The sequence below is a fragment of the Delphinus delphis genome, chromosome 12 (assembly GCF_949987515.2).
Source record: "Delphinus delphis chromosome 12, mDelDel1.2, whole genome shotgun sequence".
Classification (NCBI taxonomy): domain Eukaryota; kingdom Metazoa; phylum Chordata; class Mammalia; order Artiodactyla; family Delphinidae; genus Delphinus; species Delphinus delphis.
The window spans coordinates 70882854-70905577 of record NC_082694.2 but is presented as its reverse complement, the minus strand read 5'-3'; the positions used below and the strand labels follow the sequence as shown (position 1 = coordinate 70905577).

Sequence of the window (22724 nt, the reverse complement as noted above, 5' to 3'; positions counted from 1 at the left end):
AAAGGAAAGACACCAAAATGCCAAGATAATTATCTTTGAGTGGCGATGGCATGGGAAATCATCTTTACACTTTTCTATAATTAGCATGTATTATGTTATAATCAGGAAAAAAAAAAAGGTTTGGTTAAAAAAAGGAACTTCAGGTTGAAATAAATGGCCAGTAAAGAGGGCCGCCTCCTGCAGGGCTGTGCTGATCCCTGAGTCAGCAGAGTGGGAACTGGGGATGTGCAAAAGGGGTCCCCTCTGTGCTGTTACTCATTTCCCCTCTGCTTTCTCAGCCAGCTTAGTCCCAGCCAAGACCTCTTTGTGCCTGAGAGCCTGACAGCTCTGTGCCTCCCCCTCCAGATGCCCTCCCCTCCAGATGCCCTCCCCCTCCAGATCCCCTCCCCCTCCAGATGCCCTCCCCCTCCAGATCCCCTCCCCCTCCAGATCCCTCCCCCTCCAGATCCCTCCCCCTCCAGATCCCCTCCCCCTGTAAGTTGCTCACAGCCCTGGTTTCTGCCTCGTCCGTTCTTGGCAGCACTTTGAGCTCTTATATCTTGGGCTCAAACTGGAGAAAACCCAGCTGGGTACTAAAGAGCTGGAGAAGCTGGGCACCCTAGGGATGAAGCCCGGGTGGTACGGGGCAAGGGCTGTCTGGGAATCTCCAAGACAAGCCAGAAGACGTGGCCTTCGTGCTCACATCCACCAGCACAAGAAGGCGGCCAGCCAGGAGGCCAAGTCACATGAAGAGTAGAAGGTGGGCTCTGTTCTGCCTTTTAAGGGACGAGTGCATCCCTAATCCCCTCGCTGTGCTCCTCTCCTTGTCACAGAAGCTGGACTTGTCAGGGCTTGCAGACTTCATGGCCCCATGTCTCCCTTTTCCTTACAGAATCCGAATGTCAGGTATCAAAGGTCTACAAGGGGTGGTGAGGAAGACCGTGAATGATGAACTGCAGGCCAATATCTGGGACCCACAGCACATGGACAAGATCGTCCCATCCCTGCTTTTCAATCTGCAACACGTGGAGGAGGCGGAGAGGTGAGCAGGAGACGGGGGAGCTTGCACGCGGCCCTGCAGCCCTCCCAGGGCACTTGGCAACCACACGGCTGGGTTGGTTGGTAAAACCCAGCCCCAAAGTCAGGGCTCTTGGCTTTTGTGGCTTGTTCTGCAGTGAGTCCAAAGCTGCTTCCCTAGGAGCCTTGGCTCTGGCCTTCTACCAGCCTGCTGTACCCCTTAAGGTCTGCATTCCTGAAGGAGAAACAGTAATGGTGCTGGGCTCCCTGGGGTAAGTGTGTACTGAACACAAAGAACCAAGAGTCGGGTTCCCTTGGTCTTTCTAGAAGCAGCAGGCCAAGGAGGTTTTTAAATGCCTTTCATGGTTCCAGGTGCTGAGGAGGACCTTTCTTCTCTCTCACTTCCTAGTGGCCCACTTGACCAGCCAGCAGCCACTTGACACGAGTTACAGATACTGAGTTTTAATCTGGGAACCCCTGGAAAGGATTCATCCTGTCCCTGCCCCTCACTCTTCCCCTCTGTGAAGTGGGATGGAGGGAGAGTTTCACGGTGCTGTCCACGTCGCCTGGGCATGACGCCGATTGAAGATATCGTGGGTTCCCCACTTTCTGTCAGTTGAGCCTGCGCTGCTAGAGCCGGTTGGGAAATTTAGTGTGCCCTCTGGTGGTTGTTCCTGGAATAGCATCTCACTGACAAGCTCCCTGGTGGTCTCAGGTGGAGGTGGGTGGGTACCACTGAGTCGCACCTAACTAAGCCAACGCCCGTGCCTTTCCTTTTTCCCCTCCTTCCTCTCTCCCCTTCTCTTCTGCTTTCTCCAAGTCTGTCGGCCTCCCTCTCTTCTTATCTCATCTGTCGTTCCTTCCAAAGCCTTGGGGGCATGGAGACACTCGTGGTCTGCGCCTCCCCAGGCCCATGGTGCTCAGGGCATCTATCCTTCCCGCAGAGGCACATCAGGCCTATCCCTAGGATGTCCAGAAAAAGAACTTTATCCCTCCTCCCACAATCTTCCTCCACTGTGGGCTTCCTTACCCCCATTTAACTTCTGACAGCCTCAACACCTCCCCTGTGACCTAGTGCAGCCCACGTCAAATTCCTGCTTGTCCTACTGGGACCATTTGCGTGAGGGAAGCACAGAAGGCCTGCACAAAGCGACGCCCAGCTGTGCATTCCATCCCTCACCCGTGGGCTGTGTGTTTCCACAGCCGGTCCCCCTCCCCCCTCCAAGCACCAGAGAAGGAGAAGGAGAACCCTGCAGAGCTGGCTGAGAGGTGCCTTCGGGAACTGCTGGGCCGGGCTGCCTTTGGCAACATCAAAAACGCCATCAAGCCTGTTCTCGTGTGAGTGTTCCCCTTCCCCACCCACCCGCCTTCAGCTTTGAACAGTTTCAGGTCCGGCATCTCCTTGCTGACTCGGGAGGAGGGAAGGAGGTGTTATAGTTGTGGTGCTTCGGCCAAGTGGGTCCCTTCTCTGTGCCCATGTTCCCCACACTGTGGCATCAAAAGCTACCACATGGTGGGCTTCCCTGGTGGCGCAGTGGTTGAGGGTCCGCCTGCCAATGCAGGGGACACGGGTTCGTGCCCCGGTGCGGGAAGATCCCACATGCCGCGGAGCAACTAGGCCCGTGAGCCATGGCCGCTGAGCCTGCGCGTCCGGAGCCTATGCTCCGCAACGGGAGAGGCCACAACAGTGACAGGCCCGCGTACCGCAAAAAAAAAAAAAAAAAAGCTACCACATGGTGACCGAGCACAGTTTTGAGGAGAGGAGTTGGGAGGAGGAAGGTGCCCGGCTTCATTCCTGAGCCCACAGCTATGGAACCCTGTTCGTTGACTTCTCATACTTCCCTTCTCTCACCTACACCTGAAAGCCCTTGCTACTTACCTGGGAGCTTCGAGAGGGGCTGGGTCTCTCGGGGGGTGACTTTCTCCCACCAAGCTTCTCCCTCCTAACATCACTTGCGTTTCATAGTTACTCTCCATATTTTCTCCCTCACAGCCATCTGGATAACCATTCTCTTTGGGAACCCAAGGTGTTCGCCATCCGTTGCTTTAAAATCATCATGTACTCAATTCAGGTACGGCGGCTCCCCTGGTCCAGCCTGTCCCTCTGGCCAAGGTGGCGCCTCTCGGAGCGGAACGGTGCACACCTGGAGAAAACCAGCTGTCCTCTGTGACTTCTCCTAAGCCCCTAGTTGTCTAAACCCGCGCTGCTTAATCTAGTCGTGGAGAAGGACTAGTTTAATTTCCCATATGTCACAGACCCATACTTTATAAAACACAAAAAGAATTGTTAGAAAAAACAAACGACAACCTCATGCAAAATACAGGCCCACAGACCATAATTGGCTGCCATGGCTTCTGTCAAGTTGCTTACTCAACACTTACTCTCAATTTCCATACTTAGCTCAATGTACATGGGCATCAGACAGATCTTGACCTGGCACCAGACCACAGGCCACACTTTGAGCACCACTGGACTAAACCACCGGGCCTCTTGTGGCCCTAATAAGACCTGGGATCTGGGGAAACCGAAAAGGAAGACAGTATCTTAAAATTGACTTTTGACCCATTTGAAGTGAAAGGGCCCAGGGAAAATGTGGAAATCCAGGTCTTCATTGGGATTTGACTCAGCTCCTTGTTGGACCGAGGAGGGGGAGGGGCTCAGGAAAAGGACTGGGGTATCCGGGTGCCACCTCTAGTGCCTGCTAGCCTTGGGACCTCCCTTTTGTCCACCCAGCTTTGGGTCCTCGTCGAGGGCTGCCCTGGCTCAGAGGCCATATGGGGGCTGCTATCTGGGGACCAGCACCTCTCCCTCCCCCCCAGCCGCAGCACTCCCACCTGGTTATCCAGCAGCTCCTGAGCCACCTGGATGCCAACAGCCGCAGCGCGGCCACGGTGCGGGCGGGCATCGTGGAGGTCCTGTCGGAAGCTGCTGTCATCGCCGCCACGGGCTCTGTGGGTAAGGGGGATCCCGAGTGGAGTGGAGCCTGGGGACCCCCCCAAGGACAAGGAACTGCCCTTAACCGTAGGCTGCCTCCCCTTCCAGAAGAGGGCAAGGCACGATAGGGAGGTGTCAGAGCCGGCTTTCCTCAGGAGGAGAAATCAGCTGGGGAAGGTAGTGGGCAGAGGAAGCCCCTGGCTGGAAGGGGGCCTGGGCTTGCCCGATAATGCAGGGCAGGGGAGAATAAGGGAGGAGTGCCAGCCCCGGATTTCAGGTCTCCCACCCCGCTGCGCTCAGGGCCCACGGTGCTGGAGATGTTCAACACTCTGCTGAGGCAGCTGCGGCTCAGCATCGACTACGCTTTGACCGGGAGCTACGATGGGGCCATAAGCCTTGGCACCAAGATCATCAAGGAGCACGAAGAGCGCATGTTCCAGGAGGCGGTCATCAAGACCATAGGTGGGCCCGGGGAGGGGCGGGGCCCGGGGCCGGAACTGCGGTGGGAGGGGCAGGTAGGTGGGCAGGCTCCAGGCAGGCGGGCGGGAAGGCGAGGCCCCTTCTGCGAGGATGTTAGTCCAGGGGAGTGTAAGATTGTCATCCACTTAAATCGTGTTATTCACGGACACTGGGGGAAATGGAGTCAGCCCATGGCGCACACAGCTCACAGAGTGGCCTGGGCCAGGCCCGAGTTAGATCACAGCACAGTCTCCCTGGGTTTCTCAGCCTGAACTTCAGATCAGAGGCTGAGACAGGCGAACTCTTCCCGCACCCCAGTCCCCATTAGGGCCGCCTGATGCTTCCACGTTTGAGCGATTGGAGGGGAGGTGGGAGAAAGAAAGAGAAAAGGAAGGAAAGAGGACAGGGAGAAGGCCATGGATATGCACGTGGATGTGGAAGGGGAGAACCATAAAGCCACCATGTGCGTGTAAGGGCTCATCACTTTCAGAGCCCTCTGGTCCTAGCGCCACTGGAGCTTCGCCATCCCGAAGACCTTAACCACAGCCTCCGGAATAACACGTGAAGGAACGGGAGCCTGGAAGAGTCCTCTGCCGTCATCTAGGTGTCTCCCTCTGGGTCTTAATCGTCTCCCTAGAGAAGCAGCCCGCACTCTTCACAGTAGTTTGTTCAGCTGAAAGTTTGAGCGGAGACTCCAGCAGCTGCCGGCCTCAAACCCTCTCTTCTGTCTTTTTCCTGAAGGCTCCTTTGCCAGCACGTTGCCTACTTACCAGCGCTCCGAGGTGATCCTCTTCATCATGAGCAAGGTTCCACTGCCTTCCCTGCATCACCCCATGGAGATGGGGAGGACCGGGTGAGTCTGCCATGCCTTCCTCCCCCTTCCTCTCCCAGCCTAAATTCCACCTGACTCCCCGTCCCACGTTTTTGGGCTCTCTCCCTTCTCCACCTCAACTTTCCTGGTTCTGTGCTTCCTTGTCTTCTCTCATTCTACTCTCAAATCCCTCAGCAGCCTTTAGTGGGCCTTTGGATCCTACAGTTCCTCAGGCTGTCCCACCAATAACAACCTCCCACCTTGGGGGGAGCCATTAGTTCCCTGGTCTGGAAATCACTGTCCTGGGTAACCCAACAAGATAAGCCTCATGGAGAATCTAATCAGGAGAAAGAACTGGGCAGGCAAGTGTGGGGTCTTTGCCTGTATCACCATCTTGGTGATCATCTGTGTCTCTGGTCTATAGGGAGAACAGGAACCGACTGACCCAGATTATGCTGCTGAAATCCCTCCTTCAGGTGAGCCTCTCCTGTCCCCATTCCTGCTCTGCCTCTGTAGGAGGCAGCTCCTTCCAAGGAAACAAGACAAGGCTACTACATACAGTTGTGCAGGTTGCACACTGCACAAACATGCCCAGCCAAAGGGGTGAGTAGGGGGCTGAAATCCAACCTGTGTTCCACTCACTAGCCAGGCTGGGTACCCACAGGGCTGGGTCTTCCAGAGCAGGCAGGATGCCTGTTTCTAACTTTCACAAAGATACCTTCTCAGCTACTGATGGCCTTGTCACTCAAACATTATCTCTGTATTGACGTGGACTCTATTGGTTCCTGCCCTTTTTCCCTCCAAGTATCTCCCCAGGTCCCTTCCACCTGTTTCTCCCTTGGTACTTATGACCACCTCAGTCCCCTAGCCACTGTCTTTCCCTTTATCCATTTAAAAAAAAATAATAGCCATAATTCTTTTATCTAACTTAATTTTTAATTTTTTTAAAAAATATTTTTGGCCAGGCCACGCGGCTTGCAGGATCTTATTTCCCTGACTAGGGATCGAACCCAGGCCCCGGCAGTGAAAGTGCTGAGCCCTAACCACTGGACCGCCAGGGAATTCCCCGCTTTATCAATTTTTTTACATTTGTCTTCTTTCCTTCTTTGCAGCCATCACTGGAGGCTAGATTTATTGTTCTCAAATGCTGTTCCTATGACCAACTTGTTTAACATATAGATTCCCTAGAGATTTTGAGCCATTAGTCTGAGGTCCTGGAATCTGTATTTGTAACAAGCTTCCCAAGGCACAACCCCGGCCTAAACTCTGGACATCTCAGAACTAGATTATTCTATAGCTGCTCCCTCCTCCTCACCTATCATAAATACAACCAAGAAGAATTTTCTAGAAATGTTGTTCTTCACATGTTGCTCCTTGTTAAAGAGTAAATCTCAGTTTCTAATTGATGTGCATCCAGATTTCAAACTTCTCAGACTGAAATTGGAAGGTCCTCAGTCCCCTTTCCCTCCGTAGACCCCCCATGTGACCCCTCGACCCGTCTCTGTTCTAACCCTGCCGCTCTGCACAGCCGCCTCGCTCCCGCTCACGCCCTCCCTCCCCTCTCTCCAGCCCACACCTTTCATGTCACACTATTTTTATAAAGGTTTTTTGTGCTGACACTGCCCACATCTCGTACCTCCTTTGTCTGTGTACTCCTGCCATTTCTTTGCTGAGCTTACCGTCATTAATTTGTACCCTGCGTCTTACCAAGGTGACAGTTTGGGGCACACTCAAATACCTCCCCCTTCCGTGAACACTGACGTTTACTACCGATGCCACCAGGCTTTACCAGAGCCTCAAGGGCCTGCTGAATCATCAAAGGCATTGTTTTGCAATATGGACTTAACAGTAAATCTGGTTTGCTGCTTTTAACTACTTTGACACCATCATGGGTGAGGTGTCTCTACGCCTGCTGGCTTTAATCAGAAGACCCTCATTATGGCCGTGCTAGAAGAGATGTAAGCAAATGCTGTGTGTGCTCTCGGCTGTTGCCATGTCCGTGGGTTCTAATTCCTCAGCCCAGCTGTAAGTTCTTCCACTGTCTCTCCTTCTTTGTGACTGTTCGTCTTCTAATGAAGCGTGTTCATGGTGAATGTTCGCCATTTGTGCCCTAATGGGCTGAAACATTAGGTTCAGAGGCTCCCTGGCTTTTGCTCTCTTCTAGGGCTCATCCTTTGCTTGCTTTTAGTAACTTAATGTCCCTGCATACTGTCCCCATCCACTTAGCTAAGCTGAGCTGGGCGGGTTGCCTAGGTAGATGTTGGAGGGTTCCCAAAAGCTGCCTAAGGTGGAGGACAGGGAAACTGGGCTGGGAGATGTTTAGAGAGGATGGATGCTTCAGACCCAAATTCTGCCGACTGCCCCTCAGTCTCCTCACTGCTGCCAGGAGGGCCGGCGTTCGTAAGCACGTGATCCTGGGCTCCCTTGCAGGTATCCACCGGCTTCCAGTGCAACAACATGATGTCAGCTCTGCCCAGCAACTTCCTTGACCGCCTTCTCTCCACCGCCCTCATGGAGGACGCAGAGATCCGTCTCTTCGTTCTAGAGATTCTCATCAGTTTCATTGATCGTCATGGCAACCGTCACAAGTTCTCCACCATCAGGTGAACTTGGGGTCTCCCCTCTATTTGGTGTGTGATGGGGGAGGAGACTCCCATTAGGACCTCGCACTCAGGTGGGAAGACGATTCAGATCTTCAGTGGGAACCCCCCAGGGAGCTAATCATGGACATGGACCTTGGGGTCCTACAAGGGAAGGAGAGACTGAAGGGGCATTTGTGCCTGGTGGAGCAAGGGAGGGAGATTTGGGAGGTAAAGAGCAGGTACCCACGGGAGCTCTCAGGTGGGGAGGAAAGAAGGGGATGCAGGGTTATCAGTTGAGACTGGGGGGCTGAAAGGGAGGAAGGAAAGGGAGGAAGAGGGTAATCTGGATCAGTATTTAAGAAAAAAGAAACAGGAGCTTGAGAACTTGGGAGAAAGTGGAGATCAGGCTAAGAACCAGGGCAGGAGGACACAGGGAGGCATTGGAACAACTAACAACACTGGGATAGAGCCCAGTGATACCATGTGAGCTCTGCCGGCCTCGCAGAAGGGCTGACTGAGGTGGCCCCTCACGTCCCCTCCCAGTACCCTCAGCGACATCTCTGTCCTGAAGCTGAAAGTGGACAAGTGCTCCCGGCAGGACACCATCTTCATGAAGAAGGTTAGCAAGCGTGACCTCAAGACACAGTGAACCCCGGGTGGGTCAGGCCCTGCGGACCCCAGTTTTCCAGCCCCCAAGTCGCCACTGGCCATGCCCCTAGAACCCACTTCCTCCTCTTTGACTATGCTTAGTCCGGATGACCAGCCGACCCCTCTAGGGGATCAAGCCCCCAGGTCATACTTATCACCGAGCCAGAGTGAGGAGCATCCCTTGACTATGTTCTAAAACTGGATTTGGGCAGCAGCTTTTGTTGCTGGTTTCACTGGGCCCACCTTCCCTAAGCACATACTCCCGCACTGCCCGATTCCACTGGGGTCTGCTTTAAAGGCATCCTGTCCCTGAGGGCGGAGGTGGGGTACACACAGCTGCGTCGCCCCCTTCAGACTGCTCTTCCCATTCTCCTTGCCCCTCCTGTCCCCACCCTGCCCGCCGTGGCCTTGCCTCCACCCTTGTCGCCATCTCCAGCACTCCCAGCAGCTCTACAGACACATCTACCTGAGCTGTAAGGAGGAAACGAACATACAGAAGCACTACGAGGCGCTCTACGGCCTGCTGGCGCTCATCAGCATTGAGCTGGCCAACGAGGAGGTGGTGGTGGACCTCATCCGCCTGGTGCTGGCTGTCCAGGTAGGGGCCCCCTGTGGGCGGGACATAGGGGTTGGGATGGGGGAAGGCACCTGTTTTGGCCAAGCACTAGTGAGAAAGCCAAGTAGCCACTGCTTAACAGCTGTTCTGGAGCCCAGGAATATTGCACCCTTGGTTGGCCATTCCTCCACGAAGACCACAAACCGTGGTCCTATTTGGGGAACCACCAAACGATGCTGAACTCATGGCTTTGGCCCATCCTCAGAGTAAAGGAGACCCGGGAAACAGGGTCTTTCAAAAATATCCCTTCACCCTAGTATTCTGGGTCTCTTGCAAGGTCTGAATGAGACTCCAGGGATTGCCAAGAGGGTACCCATAAGCCCGGAGTGATCTCCATACAAACTCATTTGTCTAAAGATTACCTAGTTCCCAAACCTGGCTGTGCTTCAGAATTGCCTTAAGCACTTATTAAAAATATATAGGGCTTCCCTGGTGGTGCAGTGGTGGAGAGTCCGCCTGCCGACGCAGGGGACATGGGTTCGTGTCCCGGTCCGGGAAGATCCCACATGCCGCAGAGCGGCTGGGTCCATGAGCCACGGCCGCTGAGCCTGCACGTCCGGAGCCTGTGCTCCGCAACGGGAGAGGCCACAGCAGTGAGAGGCCCGCGTACCGCAAAACATAAAAATAAAAATAAATAAATAAATAAAAATATATAATCCCAGTTCTGTCCCCAAGCTTGGGGATCTGGAGATTCAACAAGCTCCCCTCGTGACTCTCAGGCAGCCAGCGTGGCACTAGATACGGCTTTAGACTTTCATGGTCTGCCTGGGTGGAAGTCCACTGCTCAGGATGCTGGGAATTGGGGCGGGTCCTTCAGACCTCAAAGGCCAGGGTCAGCAGGGCCCCGAGGCTAGGTGGGCATCGTATCCTGAATGGTGGCGAGCCTGGAATTGTGTGGTGGAGACTCTTCAGCTACCTGCTTGATGGCGCTCAGTCCTGCAAGGCCAACCCAGATGCTCCGATCGTCCTCATCCTAGAATCTGAGATTCCTTTGTGTCCCGATCCCCTAGTGACTCACACAGCTTTGTCGGTTTAACATGTGAACCCAGCTTAGCAAGGCAATCCAGTCCTCCAAGGATCATCCAGGGTCTGTGGTGAAGGTGACGGCCTCCTGGAGGTGGGACTCATGAGGGTTTGGACGGTTCAGCTCCCTACAGCGGGAACTGCAGAGCAGGGCCCTGAGGGCGTCGCCTCTCCACTCAAGGATATGAGCCTCCAGCTCATGGATTGTTCTACAAAGGACCATTTGCTTCAGCTTTAATGAGGGCGACCTCTGTTCCCCAGGGAGTTACGGGGAAAATGCTGGAAAAGGCTTTGTCTTGAGTAGTGGGCCACGTCTAAAGGAGGTTGGTAGAAGGTGGCTGGAGGGTGGGGCACCAGCATAGTTTGTTCCCTCTGTGTTGCCACAGGACGTGGCCCAGGTCAATGAAGAGAACTTGCCTGTTTACAACCGCTGTGCCCTCTACGCGCTGGGTGCCGCCTACCTGAACCTCATCAGCCAACTCACGACAGTGCCTGCCTTCTGCCAGCACATCCGTGAGGTTGGTGTCCTCATGACCCTGAGAGCTCAGGAGGCCCTTGACTTGGGGTTTCCCCAGAACAACTTTTGCTTAATTGCATGAGCCCTGTGCTTAGTCTAGGCATGAGAACTAACGATGAGAGATTCTCAGCGGTAGTGACTCCTCCTGTACGACATGACATAGCAGGGCAGGGTCAGGCACAGGCAGTATCCTGTACCCCTTCCCAACCTGCTTGCTACCTGCCCTCCTCTACTTCCGGCCCCTCTATACTCCCCCCACTCCCGGAAGCGCACATACCCACATCTCTCAGGTCATCTGGGACTAAAGCTACTTTAAGGAAATTTTTTGTTATGAGAATTTTCAAATATCACGAAAGCAATATGAGTAGGGCAGTGAACATCTGCACAGCTGTCACACGAACTAAACAGTTACGAAGATTCGTCCACGTGTGCTTCATCTGTCTCCTTTTCTTTTTCTTTGCTGAAATGTGTTCAGACACACCTTGACTATCGTGTCGTTTCACCTCTGCATATATCAGTATGTGTCCAAAAAATTATGGACACCTTTCCACCTAATTGCTATGCTATTTACATGCCTAATTAAATTATCGGTTATGCCTTGGTATTATCTTATACCCAGTCTGTAATCAAATGTTCTCAGTTGTTGCAAAAAGGCATTTTAAGACATACTGAACTATGTATAGGTAGAATGATATAATACGTAGGATTAACTTTAAAATACACTAGCAAAACAAAATAAAACTAAACAAGAAAGCTCAGGTCTCAGCTGGCCTGGGCTGGCTGTGGGCATGGAGGAAGGTGCTGTATTGCTGTGCCAGAGACCACCCTGAATGAGGCAGGATCTTCCCAGCCTTGGGCTGATCCAGGAGGGCAGGAAAGGCGATGCCCCCACATCCTCTTCAGTAAAAATAGTAGCATCGTGGCTTCCTCACCTCCTGCACATACTTTCATGCCAAGCGTCCTCCCACTTCTCAGCATCTTAATAACTGTCAGCTTTCTTGTCAAAAATTTGCAAAGGATGCTGAGGGAAACTCACCGTGTCACTCTCCATCAGGGTGTTTTTGCAGTGCACCTGGGTTTGGGGAACAGTGGGACCTATGCTCCCTTTTTTGCATTTAAACAGAAAACAGGAATAGGACACAGGAGCAAGAAACTGAACTCTCTTGGGAGCTAAGTCCCCTGCCTTTGGAGGACACTTAATGCATGTGTGTCACTGGAGACAGCCTGAGCAGTCCTCCTGGGCTTCACAGGCTGCCCTGATGTCCCTGTTGGTCTGAGTTTCTCCCTCAGAAGCCCAGCCATGGGTGCTCTTCCAGGGGGTTCGTGGGAGGGAGGAAGTGCTCAGGGGAGTGGGAACTCTTTCACTGGCCTGTTTGGATTTCCCTCTCCCTGCTGAACCCAGCTTTTCTCACGATTCCTCCCAAACCTCAGGTGATAGAGAGCAGGAAGAAAGAGGCTCCGTACATGCTCCCTGAGGACGTGTTTGTGGAGAGGCCCAGGTGAGAACACTGAGGACATGCTCAAGGACAACCCAAGCAGCTGAGCAAGGAAGTGGATGGTCTGAGGCCAGGGACTTGGGCTTCTATGGGCTCAAGGGCAGAAAGTGGACCTTATGCCTATGACCCAGAAGTCCTGGGTCAAGTGTGATCCCCTCACCTGACCATAATTCATGCCTTGAGCCATCTCAGCGTGTTGTACCGTAGAATATGGGCTGCATGCAGCCTCTGGGAACTTTGACCAAGCCCATGGGAACAAATCCTGGAGGAGTCCTTCCTGACAAGACAGTGCCACCAATCCAAGTGGCCTTCTCAGCCTGCAGTGTGGGCCAACATCACCTCAGCATCAGAGGGACTCCAGGGAAAGATATTCTGAAAACAACAAAATATCCCACAATAGAGGATGGCTTTATAAATGGTGGCCCATCCACACCCTAGACAACTGGTAGCCCATCCAAAGTGTTTTTAAAGAATAGTTCATGTGAGATATTCACTGTACAATAGGTGAATAAAATAGATCCTAGAACAGGACAGTGGGGGCCGTGGGGATGTCTGTGTGTGTGCAAAAATGTGTGTGACTGAGGGACTCTGCACAAAATCTGAATGTGGAAAGTGGGACTGTAGGTGGCTTGTTTTCCTTTTGCTCCTCTGTCACTTTTGTATAATGAGTGTTACTTTTTTTTTTCCAGCCTTGCCGTGTGGCTTGAGGGATCTCAGTTCCCCGACCAGGGATTGAGCCCAGGCCACGGCAGTAAAAGCCGGGAATCCTAACCACTAGGCCACCGGGGAACTGCCTTGAGGATTACTTTTAAAATTAAGGAAGGTCGGGCTTTCCTGATGGTGCAGTGGTTGAGAGTCCGCCTGCCGATGCAGGGGACACGGGTTCGTGCCCCGGTCCGGGAAGATCCCACATGCCGCGGAGCGGCTGGGCCCGTGAGCCATGGCCGCTGAGCCTGCGCGTCCGGAGCCTGTGCTCCGCAACGGGAGAGGCCGCAACAGTGAGAGGCCCGCGTACCGCAAAAAAAAAAAGAAAAAAAAAAAACATAAGGAAGGTCATCAGGAAATCATTCTAGTCCCCCATGGTTCTCATCTGCCTCTTCCCTCCTTTGTCTCCCAGGCTGTCTCAAAACGTCGATGGAGTGGTGATTGAGCTTCTCTTCCGCCAGAGCAACATCAGTGAGGTCCTGGGGGGCAGTGGTTACAATGCAGACAGGCTCTGCCTGCCCTACATCCCTCAGCTGACAGGTAGGAGCCCTGCTTGAGGACTTCCGAGCCTGCCTCTGGCTTTTCTTGGCCAGGGCCTGAAAGGAAGGGACTTGTGAGTCCTTCGGTCACCTTCCATGGCACCTTAGATGTCACACAAGAGCTGAAAGACACAGTGGAAATCCATGGTGAGATCCTTGATTTTCCCACTCTCCTCTTCAGTGCAGGGTCCTTGGGAGTAACTGGCCCACGGGATAGCCTGGCCTGTGCGTGGGAGAGACCCCACGGTGCCGGAAAGAGCACACATGGGCTGTGGAGTCTGAGACCCAGTTCTCTGTAGCTTACTTCCTGAAGAATCTTAGACGAGTCCCTTGGCATCCCTGAGTCTCAGTTGCCTTGACTGTAAAGTAGGGATATTAGCAATACCTGCCTTAGAGGGTAGAGGCAGATGCCCGTAGTAGGAAATGCTACGCAAATGACAGCTGCTGGTGCTGTTAGCAGATGACCCTTGTGCAAGTTGAGATACGCTTTCTGGTCATAAGCGGCTTCTTTGTGCTCATCAGTAATTTCAAAATCTTAGCCCTAAAAAGCAAAACTCACCGCCCTAAGATGGGCGGTGAAGGCCCACAGCCCTCCATAAACTCCAGCTGTAGCCCCAGCGTATAAACTCCCTCTGAGCCCTCCGAGGACTGTGGACCAGGCAAAGGCAGGGGGGTTGGGAGATGGTGCTGGAGACATGATCCTGGCTTGCTCTGCAGGGGCTGGGGACTCTAGCTTCTCTATCCTCCTTTCCCAGATGAGGATCGCTTATCCAAGAGGAAGAGCATTGGAGAAACTATTTCCCTGCAGGTGGAGGTAGAATCGAGGAACAGCCCAGAGAAGGAGGAGGTGAGCGTCTCATTCTTGATCCACTGTCCTGGTGAAGCTCAGCGTCCTCCCGGGAGGGGGCTCTTCCTACCTCCTAGGTGGTCAGACACTCCACGATCTAGACTCCCTTAGCCACCCCACACATTTAAAGTTGCACAGAAAGTAAATTTCTCAAGTAAGTCCTGTTTTCTTACTGACTCTCATCATACGTATCCTAGACATTTCCATCTGGAAAAAATTACCGAGTCCCCCCCACCCCGTACACTCCCATGAGCATGTTATAAAAGTCAGTCTTGAAAGCCTTGCTGGTAGTCATTCCCTATTCATGATGGAGGCGGACGTGCTCCATGTTGGAAATTGGAAGGCCTCACAGAAAAGAGGAGGGCAAGAATAGCTTCTACAATGTTTCTTCCAGATATGTCAAGAAAAATGCTTTTTTTTTTTTGCGCGGTAGTGCTTCTACCTCAGAAAATAAAGAAGGTGTACCCACAAGTAAGGGGGAATAAAGAATTTTAGTGGAAATACCAAATTTACTCACTAAAATGAAAAAGAAATGTGGGCGGGGCAGTGAGGAGGGAGAAAGGCATCCCGAGGGAACTGAAGCCTCAGGATGCAGTGCCCTTGTTTTAAATGGTAACTCTGCCAATTAAGGGAGTTAATGGAGACAGAGACGCAGGGGAACCTTAGCAAGAAGCAGGGAGGATGCACATCTGGGTGGGACTGGGACAAGGAGACTTGTGAGATCCCTGGGCATGGACAGCCTGGAGTAGCTGTGAAGGACAGCCTGGACACCCAGCCTTTCCCCAGATGGGCCTGGAGCAAGGAGAAGTCAGTGGGGTAAAGGTCAAGCATCCCCCTAACTGTGCCCTCAGCCATTCCAACAGCTCCTCGGTTACTAGGGCAGACCTCCAGGGCAGGGCTTTTCCAAGCTTGTCTGGAACCTTCCCATGGAAGGAAGGAAGCTCTGACTCAGGCCAATTGGAGAAGCAACATGAGGTTGAGCCAGGTGTCCTCCAAGGCCCTTCCAACTCTGCAGGGATGGGAACCTCACGTGTTAGGAGCACAGCGTGAGTTGACTGCTATCCCCTCAATAGTTGTAATTCTTCCTTCCCGAGAGTTGAGAGACCCTCAGGAATTGATAAGTAAAGTGAAGCAGAAGAAGGAAGAGAAATGCTCACCTGGGTACACAGCTGCCTGCTCCCTCATGGCCCCTCGGTCAGCATCATGGGTTCCTCCCCCTCAGAGAGTCAGCTTAGCCCGGGGATGGCTTGGTATCGAAAGCAGGGGTGTGGGAGCCTCCACCCTTCTGCCGTGCTGTACTTCTTTCCACTTCCAGCCCACCTTGCCCCCCCCACCCCTCCAGAATCTCACGGTAACTCCCTGTAGCCTCAAATGCCAGCCTCATAACAGACGATCAATAAATGCTGGTTTGGTTAAATTCCAAACCCAGTGCCTGGCATTCAGAGCCATTTGTAGTCAGGGATGCCCTCCCATTTCATTTCATCTCCCCTCCTCTCTGGCTGGTCTGCTCTCAGTCTCCCCCATGCTATCTCATTCACCTCCATGTCTTTGCTAGTGTGGAATCCCATGTCGGAATCACCCTTCCTCTCCACCTCTACGTTCTTGAATCGCCCATTCATCAACATCCAGCCTGGGGTCCATCTCCTCCATCAGCTCCTCTCTGCCTGCCTTTACCAAGTGACCTGTCTTCCTTTTTCTCCCACCACCACATGGTTTCCTATCACTTTACCCGTGAATATCTGACGTTGATCAGTGCTGACAGTGGATGGGTGGATGGATGGACGGATGGATGGATGGATGGATGGGTAGATAGACAGACCTACAGAGGATGAACCTTCACAGTGAATGAATCTTCAGAGTGAATGATAGCGCTCTTGCGTGTCATTCCTATAGTAATACATTTTGCAATTTCAACTAAGTGACTAGCCAAGAATCCTACACATAATTGGTGCTCACTTAATATTTGTTGGATGACTTTATCCCAGACCTACAACTCTGTCCTTTCCTACTCGAACAAGCATTTGTGGAATTCCAAGCTCAGTGAATTGTCTGAGTGTATAAAGTGGATATACGGACGCACTCACACCCAGATCAGGGACTAAAATGCTGTCCTCCAGGAGCCCTGCCTCTGCACCCCCTCCCCAGAGGGAGCCACTAGCCCAGCTTATGTCACTTCTTGAGCTTTATATCAATGAAATCATTCTCTCCTGTGTCTGCCTCGTTCATGTAATATTACACTTAACTAATAGAATATGAATAAATCATGGGTCTTGCCTCAAGGAGCTCACAGTCTAGGGGGGAATTCCTGGAATTTAGTCCAAACTCCTTCACAATTTTCAGCATCTGACCTAAGGCCACACATCCACAGAACACCCTTCTTTGGGTTTCATTATTTTCCACCTCCTTTTATGGGTTCCCAGGACACTGAGATCCTGTGACCCAGGTCCTTGGACCAACCTCAGTATGCCTTACCTTTACTGAATACTCACATCACCTTGGTGGATAATTTAATATCTGAAGTCTTCAAAAATGTTAGTCAGGGGCTTCCCTGGTGGCGCAGTGGTTAGGAGTCTGCCTGCCGATGCAGGGGACACGGGTTCGTGCCCTGATCCAGGAAGATCCCACATGCCGCGGAGTTGCTGGGCCCGTGAGCCATGGCCGCTGAGCCTGCGCGTCCAGAGCCTGTGCTCCGCAACGGGAGAGGCCACAACAGTGAGAGGCCCGCGTACCGCCAAAAAAAAAAAATGTTAGTTCTTGAAATTTTCATATGAGATTATATTTGCTAACTGCCTTCTCTTGTTTCGAATATTTTCTGTTAAGTGCTCTGAAGATTTGTTTGAATTACAGTGTTTTCTTCCCAGGGAGCTTAACGGGACCCGCTGGGGGGCGAGGGGGGGAGGGGCCAGTGAGTTCTTTCAGGCCAGAGTTGTGACTGATGAGGCAGTAGCCTCCCCTCCTCTCTCTCTCCCTGCTCTCCTTCAGTTGGAGGCTCTGTGCCTGCTCAGGCAGCTTCCAGAGACCCTAGTGAGAATGTGGGTGTCCTCAGGGAGTTTCTCCCTTCAGGACACTCTTCTGAGAAGTGAAGTGGCTGCCAGGTAACTGAGGAAGCCAAGGCTGCCTCCCCACCCCCCGCTCCCCCCTCCCCCTTTCTGAGCACTTCTGTTCCCTCTCCCTCAGCGCGTGCCTGCCGAGGAGATCACCTATGAGACGCTGAAGAAGGCCATTGGTAAGTGGGAGCCCCCAGGGAGGGGATCACAGGGCTGGGTCCTGGAGAGGTGTGTGGGTGTGCGCAGCTGTCTGCTGCCCTCGCAAGTGTGATTCACACAGGTGTGAGGGGAGAGGCTGGTGGCTTCCTCTAAACTCTTCACAACTACTGAAGCTGCAATTAAAAGTCCCCCTCTCTTAACGGGTTGGGGGGGGTGTCCATGTCCTATGCCAGGAACCCTTTTTCTACTGACTGCTGCCATTAAAAGTGGTCAGTTGAGGGTTACAGCCAATCAGACAAATAAAAAGCAATTTTATTTTTAATTTTTTTAACATCTTTATTGGAGTATAATTGCTTTACAATGGTGTGTTAGTTTCTGGTTTATAACAAAGTGAATCAGTTATACATATGTTCCCATGTCTCTTCCCTCTTGCGTCTCCCTCCCTCCCACCTGCAATTTTAATTTGTATAAATACCTTGACAATTTTTTGGTGGAGTGTGATACAAAAGAAAAAGTTGAAAAAGTTCTTAGTGAAAGCCATTAAGAACAAATCCTATTAATATTTATTTAATAATGGCAATAGATTTTAAAATGCAGTATTACCTCGTCTAGATTATTGGGCAATGAAGTATCCCGAATTAGAGAATTTTTCCGATAACTGGTAACAGATCTTTATCTTTGTTGTCATTGATGGTACACTTTCTAAATGTTCCCACTGCTCTGCCTTCTTAAACTGGGCATGATGAACGTATTTCATACCCTTCCTTTTTTTTTTTTTTTTCATTTCGGCTACCAAGAGGAATATGCAGAAGCCTTAAACTTAATGGCCTTCGACTGCTCTACCATAGGGGTTCTTCGTTGTCTTTTGTGGCTTTTCCACTGTTGATGTCCCTTTTCATATTCCCCCCAGAGTACTTCCTGTTCCAGGAACTTCCGTCTAAGAGTCCCAGTGTCAATGCAACTACATGGGGCTTTAGCCCCACTTAAGGGTCCACTCAACTAATTTTCAAACTCTTAGGCAAGGAAGGGGGCTGAGCCCTCAGGCAGATCAGAAAAGGGTCTAGCCCTCCCAGGGCCAAGTGATGGCATCGCACCCTCCACGCTACCCTACCCCTCATCAGCAGAGTGGAGATCTGGGGGGAAATCTCAGACTGCATCACTGGGGTAGGACCTGAGGGCTGACCTGGCTCTCTGTGGCGCAGTGGACAGTGTGGCCGTCGAGGAGCAGGAACGTGAACGGCGGCGACAGGTGGTGGAGAAGTTCCAGAAGGCGCCCTTTGAGGAGATTGCAGCGCATTGCGGGGCCCGGGTAAGTGAGACGTAACGGTGCCCCTCCCGGGATCAAACGGACACTGGATGTGGGCCCAGGGCAGGACTGAGTTTCTAGGAGATCCTGGTTCTGTTGTCATCCAGAAATTAGGGTTTAGATCCCAACAGTGCCTTGGCACTACATTGTTTTCCCATGAACCTAAAGGCTATTAGTCATACACCCCTCCAGAGGTCACAGTTTTCATATAAGGGAGAAACCCTGACCTCAGGATCTCCTGTACCAAATAGATGATAATAATTATAATCATCAGAGCAGGCACGGAAATAGCACTTGCTGTTCATCAGAGCATCTTATATTTATCAGCTTATCTCCTTCTCATGACAACTCTGCCAGTTTGTTGCCATTAGGGTTGTCACATTATGGAGTGATGGGGGAAGGGGCCAGGGCACAGGAAAGATGGCCAGCGTTTGCTAGAGGGCCCGCTTCCAACTGGGGGACCCCGGCAGGTGGAATGGAACGGCCTGGCCTTGGAAAAGAAACCTGAATGGGAGGGCGCCAGACGAGTAGAAAGACGAGTAGATGGCTAAGGGAAGAGCACAAACATTTCTTGAAAATGATATTCCAGGATTTGTTAGCCCCAGTGTCCATCTTCGTAACAATGAAACATAATTGTAAACATCCAAAGTCTACAAATAACTTATATTTTATTGTACTTTTTCCTCTCAATAAAAACACGTGTAATTTTCTATTATATATATTTCAAATATATATACATAAACTTCTCATATATTATATTAATTATATATAGTAATATATAAAAAATACATAAATTATATATAAAAATACATGTAAGTATAATATAGATTTTTCTGGGCCTATGTTATGCTGACCTCTAGTTCCATCCTGAGAGGCAGAGGCTGCTCATTTCGTGAGCTCAGAGTTGAGCACAATCTCACTCTCTGTGTACGTGGACTTAGGTGGAGCCGGAAGGGACCAGAGAGAACATCTTCCCTAATGCACCAACTTTGTACAACTGCTCCTTGGGAGTTAAGGAAAGAGCTGGAACCAGCTCTGAGCCTCCTGACTCTGCCCAGCAGGCCCTATTGCCCCACTTGGAGGAGCTAAGGGCTCTTCCAGAACTTTTGCTGAAGTCCTTCCTGGGGTTCCTGGCCTCTGTGCTGTCCCCGACAGGCCTTTGCTGGGCGGCTCTTTCTGATCTGAACCCACCGCCAGGGTCCACAGATAAGTGCTGGAAACGAGCTCACACCGGTTTCTTTCCTAAGGCCGCAGCTGCCCAGCACTTTCAGTGCATGGTGGGCAGGGGGGCTTGGGAGTCAACCCCTGGCTCACTTTCCCTCTGTTTGTGTCTAGGCATCACTGCTGCAGAGCAAACTCAATCAGATCTTTGAAATCACCATCCGGTAAGTGGCAGCCCTGGGCAGGGGATCCCCACTTCTGTGGCCCAGTGTAGGTACCCCTCCCCCCAAGTCCTCCTCTCGCACCTGTCTTCAGCCCTCCCTGCCCCCAGCCTCTGTCTCCAGGGCTGGAGTCGGCCACCAAGTCTCCCCAGATAAGGAAACAGAGACTGAAGGGAGAAAGAGACAGCTCAGTGAACCCTGGAAAAGAGCCGGGGGTCCTAGTGTCACGAGCTGGTACTTTCTATAGCAACAGAGTCGCTGTAGAGCCTGCAGTAAAGCTTGACTTCAAGCTGAAGATTCTAGAACAACTTGAAACCTGGGAACCACGGACTGACATAATCTCTGGTCCCTATTCAAAGAGAAACCTCAATCAGCTGCTCTGCTGCACGGGGCGGGACCCCAGAACCGTCCTCATGCCTTTCCCCTCCTTGTGTTTCTGTCCCAGGCCTCCACCAAGCCCATCAGGAACCATCACTGCAGCCTACGGCCAGCCTCAGAGCCACTCCATCCCCGTCTATGAGATGAAGTTTCCCGATCTGTGCGTATACTGAATTCCAAGACACAGCTTCTCGGAGGGGTGGGGCCTGAGGGAGGGGCTCGCCTTCACGCCCACCCCAACGCCATGGAGATCTAACTGGGATCTCAGAGAAAAAGCACCTTGGACAGCTAAGCAAGGTGGAGCCCTGGGCCCCCCTGCCCCCCTCTCGGCCTCCCTGCTTCCTCTTTGTCTTCCCTGAGGGAGATCTGGCCACGCTGGGGCCAATAAGCTTCCTACCTGTGCCCTTTGTCTCCTCTTCTGTGTCATCCTGGGGTCAGGAGTCATTGGGGGTCTCCAGAGAGAGGCTGAGGTCCCAGGAAACTCCTGCTTAGTGTAGTAAGTGAAGGGCTTTCACGGGGGTGGGTGTGCAGCTGCCATTCCCCCAGGAGGGAACTAGAGAGAACACAGTTGGTCAAAGGAAGCCGTAGACTGCAATCAGGAGGAGGCAAGGCCGGCTCCTCCCGTAAAGCAGTGGCCTGTGAGAGCTGGAAGATGGGGCGCTGATCTCCTCCAGAGTGTCCCCTCCTCCTTCCCCATTTGAGGGTCCAAAGGCCTTCAAGTCTCTGGTGTCTTTTCCACTCCCCTGCTCACCCTGCCAGTTGCCTCTTCGTGAATTGTTTCTATTGTTAATTAACACTGAGCTTGTATAATGGAAGCTGGGGTAGAGACACCGTGGGGGGCAGCAGGCCGCTGACAGAGGGAGCCCGTGTCCCCAGGCTGGCCGGCTGGGCCAGTGAGCAGAAGCACGGGCCGGCCTCCTGTCCAGGAGCAGCGGGCAGAAGTGGGCAAATCTGCGTCCCGCTGTAGTATCTCCCCTCCTTTGTCCAGAGGGATGTATTTCTGAGTTGAGTTCTCCCTCTTTGATGCTTTTCTTCCTGCGGCTCCCCGTGTGAGCTGCCTCTGGCAGAGCCTCACCTGGGCCTCTTCCTGAGGCAGCTCCCTCTGGCCAAGAAGAGCCCTTTCCTTCTTTTCCAGTCTAACTTCCCATAACTTTTCTGAGCTGATATGACTCACAGGAAGGTGAGAATAGTCACATGATTCCTTCCTGGAGAATTTGCTCTTGAAAAGAGGGAGGGTGAGTAGATTTCTTGACCCAAAGGAACCCCTTTTGAGGGTACCATATTCAGCAGCGTGGGGTGGGGTCAGAAGCGGGCTGATTCTGCTAAGGGGAGGGCAGTCTTCTCAGGACACCCTCTGTGCGTGGCCCTGCACAGATGCACTGTGAGAGCCTGATTATCAGGGCTGACAGGTGTATTTGTCCAAATTAGGAGAATCTTAACACATGGAACTCTCCTATTGCGTGTGCAATAATCTTGTTGGGTGTGGGGGCTACCTGACCCTCGTTCCTATAGTTTCCCCCCTTGGTTGCTGCCTCTGTGCTGTGGGCCCGTGGCTTCCAGAGGGTCTACATGACTACAGGGCCGAGGGGGCCCGGCTCCCGCCCCTCCACCACAGCCTTTGGCTCTGCTCTATGGCTTTTGGCTAATACTCAACCCAACTTTACAGGCATGAACCGAGATTTCTCTTTACTTTAATATCTCTTTATTAAGAAACCAAATTTAAAATAACTAGAAACAGGGCTTCCCTGGTGGCACAGCGGTTGAGAGTCCGCCTGCCGATGCAGGGGACACGGGTTCGTGCCCCGGTCCGGGAAGATCCCACATGCCGCGGAGCGGCTGGGCCCGTGAGCCATGGCCGCTGAGCCTGCACGTCCGGAGCCTGCGCTCCGCAACGGGAGAGGCCACAACAGTGAGAGGCCCGCGAACCGCAAAAAAAAATAAATAAATAAATAAAATAAAATAACTAGAAACAAACTTGAAGACAAATGACCTTTGGAAGAAGCTTCAGAGAAAATGTAAATCTTGAGCCACAAACATGTCTTTTCCTCACTGGATCTTCCCATCTTTCTTCCCTGCTCAGCTTTGACGCGAAGCCCTGTTTCTCTCTAGTGCTTCTCTGACTGTAGGGTCCACCCCCATGGCAACTGCACCCTGAGCACTGCCCTGGGGCCCTGGTTCTGGGACTTGGCAGTCATTCCCTGGAGCCTCTTTCTAGAACCAGCACTAGAACCAGAGACCTACATGTCCATCAGCTATCTCTCCCTCATCCCCACCCTGG

At 52.3% G+C, this 22724-nt stretch overlaps 1 protein-coding gene across 2 annotated transcripts in view; it reads left to right on the top strand.

Annotated features, from left to right (window-relative positions):
• Window positions 1–22298, top strand: part of EFR3B (EFR3 homolog B) — an 84914-nt gene extending 62616 nt beyond the window's left edge. Inside the window, exons 6-24 of one of the 2 annotated variants that reach the window (XM_060026993.1) lie at window positions 872–1021; window positions 1155–1268; window positions 2200–2334; window positions 2990–3068; window positions 3817–3952; window positions 4232–4393; window positions 5132–5243; window positions 5626–5677; window positions 7632–7804; window positions 8327–8402; window positions 8868–9029; window positions 10457–10588; window positions 12019–12086; window positions 13201–13328; window positions 14083–14174; window positions 17352–17400; window positions 18583–18689; window positions 20022–20071; window positions 20514–22298. In XM_060026993.1, coding sequence (XP_059882976.1) covers window positions 872–1021; window positions 1155–1268; window positions 2200–2334; window positions 2990–3068; window positions 3817–3952; window positions 4232–4393; window positions 5132–5243; window positions 5626–5677; window positions 7632–7804; window positions 8327–8402; window positions 8868–9029; window positions 10457–10588; window positions 12019–12086; window positions 13201–13328; window positions 14083–14174; window positions 17352–17400; window positions 18583–18689; window positions 20022–20071; window positions 20514–20619 — 2083 coding nt within the window. In that variant the 3' untranslated portion in view covers window positions 20620–22298. The remainder of the gene's footprint in view (window positions 1–871; window positions 1022–1154; window positions 1269–2199; window positions 2335–2989; window positions 3069–3816; window positions 3953–4231; window positions 4394–5131; window positions 5244–5625; window positions 5678–7631; window positions 7805–8326; window positions 8403–8867; window positions 9030–10456; window positions 10589–12018; window positions 12087–13200; window positions 13329–14082; window positions 14175–17351; window positions 17401–18582; window positions 18690–20021; window positions 20072–20513) is intronic. The other variant, XM_060026994.1, reaches the window with a different exon arrangement.
• The last annotated feature ends 426 nt before the right edge of the window (window positions 22299–22724 follow it).